The 6,594-nt window shown below is 47.3% G+C and overlaps 3 protein-coding genes across 3 annotated transcripts in view; 1 reads left to right on the forward strand and 2 right to left on the reverse strand.

Annotated features, from left to right (window-relative positions):
• Positions 1 to 1,763: 1,763 nt before the first annotated feature.
• LOC119331838 lies at positions 1,764 to 4,293 on the reverse strand. Its single transcript, XM_037605012.1, has 7 exons — positions 4,050 to 4,293; positions 3,720 to 3,789; positions 3,463 to 3,622; positions 3,188 to 3,269; positions 2,748 to 2,964; positions 2,443 to 2,507; positions 1,764 to 2,192 (listed from the first exon to the last, which is right to left on the reverse strand). Exons 1-7 carry the CDS (start codon positions 4,122 to 4,124, stop codon positions 1,938 to 1,940), a joined length of 924 nt encoding a protein of 307 aa, XP_037460909.1. The 5' UTR covers positions 4,125 to 4,293; the 3' UTR covers positions 1,764 to 1,937.
• A 337-nt stretch (positions 4,294 to 4,630) lies between these two features.
• On the reverse strand, positions 4,631 to 6,203 carry LOC119331313 (60S ribosomal protein L7-2-like). The gene is made up of 4 exons (XM_037604479.1): positions 5,819 to 6,203; positions 5,589 to 5,726; positions 5,382 to 5,484; positions 4,631 to 4,997 (listed from the first exon to the last, which is right to left on the reverse strand). The coding sequence occupies exons 1-4, from the start codon at positions 6,106 to 6,108 to the stop codon at positions 4,782 to 4,784; spliced, it is 747 nt and encodes a 248-aa protein (XP_037460376.1). The 5' UTR covers positions 6,109 to 6,203; the 3' UTR covers positions 4,631 to 4,781.
• Positions 6,204 to 6,367: 164 nt separating this feature from the next.
• The window catches only part of LOC119331312 (methionine aminopeptidase 2B-like), a 4,318-nt gene continuing 4,091 nt past the window's right edge, over positions 6,368 to 6,594 (forward strand). Inside the window, exon 1 of the mRNA XM_037604478.1 lies at positions 6,368 to 6,577. The gene's annotated coding sequence lies outside the window, so the exon portion shown is untranslated. The remainder of the gene's footprint in view (positions 6,578 to 6,594) is intronic.

Below are 6,594 nucleotides of genomic sequence, written 5' to 3' on the forward strand. Positions count from 1 at the left end.
TAATTGAACTCCATGAGCTATATGTTGAGGAGGAGCTACATTAGATTCAGAGTGCTAACAGGGACAAAGCTAGAAAAAGTGGGCACTGGTGTCAACCGCTTCCCAGGCTAAGCCGCTAGCAGAAATTATAGTGGTGCAACAACATAGATAATGGCCGAGAGCGATATAAAAAGCAACAATATGCAGGTGATATTATTATTACATCTAAAAAAATCATACCGAGTAGCGAGTATTGGCTGAGCAAAGTCATAAAATAACACTTCTTTACGTATTCCGGAAATAATAGGCAAAAGGATGACTTTGGAACGTTTCATTTGTAACTTTCTGTAAAGGATGAACAAAAGAACATATTATATTCACAACAATAATAAGAAAGAAATAGTGCAAAAAATAAGTATCGTTAAGAAAAAAATAAAGTGATACGAGACTCACATTTCATAACTTCCCTTCTCGATCTTTCATCTTCTTAAATAGATCAATCACATCGTCATTCGTTATTGTAGAAAATATGTCTTTCTCCACATAGCAAATCAAGTGCTGGTCTAACTGGCCTTGAAGGCCCTGCCACATTACTATCTAGTGCTGGTCGTTTCCCTTTCAACAAAAAATTATCCATATCTTCCTGGTCCTGGGCAAATCAAAGAAAATAAACTAAAAAAATTACTTAGCCAATAGCCATGATGAAATCAATGCACCTGTAGAATCGTAGTCTGTAGACAGTCTAGAGATCGAGAGGTGAGAGAGAAGGTGCAAATTACCTGGGATTGGAAGAGCCAACACTTGCAAATTAAAGATTATGCACTGGCGGACGGTCAGCCGATGTCAACATTCACCCGATGAAACGGTGTCGAGTTCGCCGTCGTTCGTCGCCGATTCGCTGCGGCGGCTGCGGAATTAGGATTCGAGATGAGGAGGCGAAGAGACGAGGGCGTCTGTCTGTTCGCGTACACGTACAGCAGCCGGGTAGCGTACATCGATTAATTGATACATAGTGCGTACGCATTGGGCCTGGCCTTGTATCGTTGTTTGCAGGCTGTTGATTTCTTTTAGAACTTAATGGATTTCATGGGCTAAGGCTTTAGGGATTAGCTGGTCTGCTGCTGGGCTGGGGTCAATGGAATTTTTGAGCTGGGGTCATACGCAGTTTTTGTTAATACTATTAGCTGAAAAGCCAGAAGGAGCTCCGTCCCTGAGTGCTAATGAGAGACGGTTATTACAAGGGGATAATCACTGACTATTTTCTTCGAGTTGCTAATGGTAAAAAAAACATTTATTTGTAGGTTCCTTTGAACAGGTTGAATAAAGTTGAGCATGGTTCCCTAAAAAAAATCCATTACTCCATAATTTGAAGATCATTCTCTTGAAGAGCAACTGAACTATTTATCTGCAAAACATGTGAATGATGCCATCGCCGTTTGTCTTTGTCATGTTTCAGTGCTAAAGAATGCCATCCCCACCGTCTCCAGTCGTTTGCTCCTCGAGACTACAGAGTCCTAGCAAGTTGCAACTCCGGTTTGTGCAAGGATGCCCACGATCCTAGCGCCCACCTGAAGACTCAAACGATTGGATCATTACGACGTAGCCAACCAACAAGTGGCATTGCCTCTGCCAGAATCAGAAGACTTTAACCTCCAGATCAAAGCATCAAGCCAGCTTCCCAGCATAGTATGTTGTACACCGCCTGGGTTCTGGAGCATAATTTAACAATGCATATAAATATTTCACAGAGGATGTTTCCTCCACACACGATTGCATGCAGTTCCTATCAATCAAATCAACAGATATTTTATTTCCGGAAAATGCATAACGCTAATAATTTAGTGCGGCACTGAAACCACCTCCACGATCTTGATGCTCACTTTGACAACTGAAAAGAGCATCGTTATCCAAGGCCGCAATCCCGTTTAAACGGTGTGCCTGAATCTAAACCGTGTTTTCTACCATGAAAATGAAGGCAAAATGTAAGATGGGTATGAGCTATGCTTGCAACACAACGCACTGACGGCATCATCTCCAGCAGTTTCTCCAAATTCACCGAGTCCAAGTTCATCCGCATGGATCCCTCCAGTGATGAATGCAGATGCCATTCCGGCTCCATTTGCGCCTTTGATGTCGTGGTGCAGCGAATCACCTACGGTGATACATTCGTGTGCTTCAACACCTGCTAGGGACATTGCTGATGTATAGATAACCTGAGAAAGCAGCAACAAAGTCAGTACCTGGCGAGAGCCGAGGGACAGTTTCCCACGCAAAAACTTAAATACAGAAAGGGTGATCCTAGAGAAGTCTGTCAAATCAAGTAGGAGTAATAAAGTGCAGTTGCAATCACAAGTTCACAATCTTGTGGGCCATCATAGCGTGAATGCCATTTCAATTATGTATTATGTTTAAGTTGTTGAATCAGTCGTTTAGTCTACAAAGAGTAGACATGTCATGCATTACCTTATCAGGCTTCCCCATCCATTTTACTTCACCACCAAGACTCTCGTATTTTGCTGCCAGAGTGCCTAAAAGAGAAACATTATATTACCACCATCAGTTGGCACTGTAAAAGATGGCCATACTTCTAACATATCTCTTTTTGAAGAAGAAAAGAAGAAAAAATATCTCATGAATCAGAAATAAAGAATGTCCAAATTTATAGTGTAGGATAGGCAAGCAGATACATTCATGAGTTAAAACAACTCTGCTACCTGGTAATGGTTAAACAATCAACATGGCATCAGATATGAAAATCATTAACCCACCAGGCATGACACGCAGGTTTCGAGCTTCAACAGTGACATAATCTGGATTAGCTACCACCATTGGAAGTCGCTTTTGTATACCAAGCACTAGAATCTGCTCAAGCTCCTCAAGACTTCTCGAAAGTGGATCACCAGAAGGTAAACCAAGGGCTTCAGTACCATGGGCTAGTATAAACTCTGCATCGTCAACATTGTTCACAACTTGCAAACCAAGTCCCTAATAGGAGAAAACAAGAAATCATTTGACATGGAATCTTGTAAAAGTGCCTCATAAGTAAGAATGCTTTTTGATATCACATTCTTGTCATTATTAATACTTCTTCATACATGTTAGATGACCTCAGCCATTTGGCAGGAATATATGAGTATGCCACGCCAAATCCAATGCTAATATTCCTTAGAAGAAACAACTGCCAGAGAAAAACAACAGAAGAACAAACCTCCAGAGAAATTGCACCTCGATTGCCCCATGTCAGATGGATACATTTCCTTCCCAGAGCTGCAAACCATGGGTCATCCCTCCTGCGTTTACGAAACCAAATCAGAAGTTTATCTTAAGTTTCTGAGCTACACCAAATAACCACAGAAGTTTATCTTAAGTTTCTGGCCCTTTCAGTCTAGATAGTGTCTAGATCGTGTGTAACCCCATAAAACCCTTACCGGTGAACATTCAAAAAAAAAAACCACAGAAGAAATATCAGCATAAAAGGCTTACTTGTCAAGGTACTGATGGGCGAGTTCCCCGCTCGTGATCGCCCCGAGGAAACAAGACGTGTCAAACCCAAGGCTCTGCAGCTTCTCCATGGTTACAGACGACCGCCTCGAGGAATTGCTGATTATCACCATCTTGGCGCCATTCCCAGCGAGCTTCTCCACTGAAACATCCATGCCTCACTTGGCTATCATATCACATTGCAGCACAAAGATGCAGCAGTAAACTGAAGATAAATTACGATGTGTGGACCAACATACATGCCAAAATGGCGCCGGGGTAGGGTTTCTTCCCGTCATGAAGAACGCCGAACTGGTCCAGGAACCATGCCTGCCAGACAAACTCGGCTGTGAACAAATCATAGCAGCAGAGGCAAATGGTATTGGCACTCCTAGCGATAGAAACGACCAGATGTCATTGGCAGAGGAACCAGCTATTCCCCAATTTCTAGCTGAAGTTCCGCAGACAGCATGAACCCTATGCGTAATTTCGTTATCTGAATTAGCAGCGCAATACCAATTCAGGGGGATGAGCAAAACGAGAGGCGATTCCGTGTGAGGAGGGTGGGGGCGCGTGGTCGGGGAGCTTGCCTTGAAGCGGCCGGACTCGGCGAGGGGTCGGATCCCGGCCAGCCTCTCGAACACCGGCGTCGGCGCCGATGACATCCTCGTCGCCGCCGCCGCGCGACGAGAGCACTTAATGCTGCGGTAGGTGGAGGCCTGGAGGGTGATGGGCTGTGGGAGAGTGGACACGAGCAGGCAGAGGCGATGGAGGAGCTTGTTCGGAAGGGTAAGGCAACGAGGACGCCAAGCAACCAGGCAGTGGCTGGGCCGAGTAGCAGCCAACGAGCGGCATATACGCCGCGTGACTGCGGCGTCTCGCCGGCCGCCACGGCCATCGTAACAGTGGACACGGATGCAGGCTCGCTGTTTGCAACATTCTTCTTTCTATGACACCGATGCAGTCAGTACTGCGCAATGAATAATTCCCGTCAGACAGAATAGTATTCTCAAATCTGGCAAAATCGCTCAGGTTTTGTTGCAATATAATCCAACTTCACGTAGTATGAACTACTCAGGCTAGTCTGTCCGTGCAAGTAAACAATGTAAACAGCTAGTTTCAGCAAAGCACGTCAGATCGATCACGAAGATCAGAGCACGCACACGACACGGGGTGAAGAACAGTTTCTGCTATTTCGTGATTTGATCCCAAACACTCGGGCAGGGTTTCCAAAACAAAGGTACATTCAGCTATGCTATTACAAAACCGACAAGGTAATAACGGGTCCATTGCTTGTTTGAGGGCACAAGTTGTAGACTGCCTCAGTTCAGCTTCTCTAGTAGCTCGTTGATCTTGTCCCCGCGGTTGCCCGAGTCGCCGCCATCCTTGAAGGGTTTCTTCTTCATCTGCAGCCTCCTCTCCGGACACTTGAGCTTGAAGGGCATGAGAAAGCTCGCCGTTTCTCTGAAGTGCGGCCCGACCGTGGAGATTTCGTGCACGACGTCTTCCAAACATATGACGCCGTGTTCTCCAAGAGCCTGTTTTTCGAGAACCACATACAATGATTACAAAGTGTACATTACAAAATCATCATGAGAGATAATCCAGAGAATAGTTTTGCAGCAGAAATGCGCGTAGCAGTGATGAAGATACAATTAACCTAACTGAAGTGTTTTAGTGTGTCAAATTTGGCGCATCCAAGTCTGGAATACATTGTTATTGGTCCAGAATTGAACCCTGAAGGTATTCAAATTTGTTAGCAATTGTGGAACTGGCTAGATAAAATTAACAGGCACAGATCACTGGTATGCCTTGCTGAGTACTTCCTATGCTTATTATTAGGTTGCCGGCAGGCATGTCAAAGCTTTACTTGAATCGAATGCCTGAACCTCAATCTTCAGACTATGTCATAGAAATTATACCTTTTCGATTAGATCATTGCTGGTCAGGGGGAAAGGCTCCTTGTCGAAATATCCGCGACCCTTCTTGTAAATAAGCTCCTTCACATTCTTCAAATTGGGGAACCTACCGTGACACCAATTAACAACATTCAATCACTGTAAACTACTAGTACAGAACTGGCAAAACAAGCCACACAATGGAGAAAAATATTTCCATTCAGTTATTACCCATAGGTGACGAACGGTCCAACAGCAGCAAGCCTCTTGAGGTTTGCCTCGGTGGCCTTGAGGAACACGCCGGTGAGGACCTGGGTCAGCCGCAGCCTGGCCAAGATCTTCCTGATTTGCGGGTGCAAGTCCGCAGTGCTGCAATCACACGCAAAAAATCCGATGTTAATAGTCGCGAGGTACCATCAGCAAGCCAGAGAGGTGGATGCTTCAGGTAGGTAGGCACTGACCCTGGGATGCGGATGGCGAAGAGCAGCTTGGCGTCGATGGCCTCGGCGGGGCGCAGCTTCCGGACCTTGAGGCGCATGCGCATCCGCAGGAAGTCGAGCTCCTTGTTGCGGAACTCCTTGACGAAGTCCTCGGGGCGCTTGATGGCGCCCTTGGCGTCGTGGCGGCGGCGCTGCCTCTTGGCCGCCTTGCGCTCCCGGTTCTTGGTGGCCCACTCCTCGTTGTCCTTCCTCTTCTTGAGGACCGTCTCCCGCACGAACGGCAGCTGCTGCGTCCCCTCCTCCTCCGCCATGGCCGGCGGCGCGGGGCTCTCCTGGCGCGTGGTGGCTAGGCGGCGGCGGAGGCGAACGGGGGGCGGCGGTCGGGGAGGGTTTGGGAAGAGGCTTGACGATATTTCGCTGCTGGGGTCTTAAGGTCTTGCAGTCCTTAGTGGGCTGGGCTTAAGGGCCGACCATACGATACTTACTGGGTTTCAATTTGAGGAAGCCCAGTTGGGTGAGAACAGGAATATTTTTGGCAGGTGCTTGTCCGTCCTCCCCGTTCCGTTTGGGGTCGGGTCGCAGTCGTACAAAACCTTCTTTGCTCTCGTTCGTGGTCCAAGCCTAACCCTAGCCGTCACCCCCTTTCTTCCTCGCACGCGAACCCTCCCGGCAGATATCAGCCGGGCGCTAGGGGGCGGAGGGAGACGTCCGTCGCGAGCTTCCTGCGCGCTCTTCTCTCCCCTGTGACCCGGCTGCCGACGGCCGGCGCGCGCGCGGAAGGTTCTCCTCCCCGCGGA

The sequence above is a fragment of the Triticum dicoccoides genome, chromosome 7A, assembly GCF_002162155.2.
Source record: "Triticum dicoccoides isolate Atlit2015 ecotype Zavitan chromosome 7A, WEW_v2.0, whole genome shotgun sequence".
Taxonomy (NCBI): Eukaryota; Viridiplantae; Streptophyta; class Magnoliopsida; order Poales; family Poaceae; genus Triticum; species Triticum dicoccoides.

Bases quoted from the DNA above. Each gene is read 5' to 3' on its own strand.
- LOC119331838 (XM_037605012.1), bottom strand. From the start codon at position 4,124: ATGTCATCGGCGCCGACGCCGGTGTTCGAGAGGCTGGCCGGGATCCGA. The intron at 3,623-3,719 runs GTATGTTGGTCC...TGGATGTTTCAG, and splicing joins CCCCGGCGCCATTTTGGCAT to TGGAGAAGCTCGCTGGGAAT. The intron at 3,270-3,462 runs GTAAGCCTTTTA...TCGTAAACGCAG, and splicing joins GCCCATCAGTACCTTGACAA to GAGGGATGACCCATGGTTTG.
- LOC119331313 (XM_037604479.1), bottom strand. From the start codon at position 6,108: ATGGCGGAGGAGGAGGGGACGCAGCAGCTGCCGTTCGTGCGGGAGACG. The intron at 5,727-5,818 runs GTCAGTGCCTAC...GTGTGATTGCAG, and splicing joins TTCGCCATCCGCATCCCAGG to CACTGCGGACTTGCACCCGC. The intron at 5,485-5,588 runs GTAATAACTGAA...GTGTCACGGTAG, and splicing joins GGACCGTTCGTCACCTATGG to GTTCCCCAATTTGAAGAATG.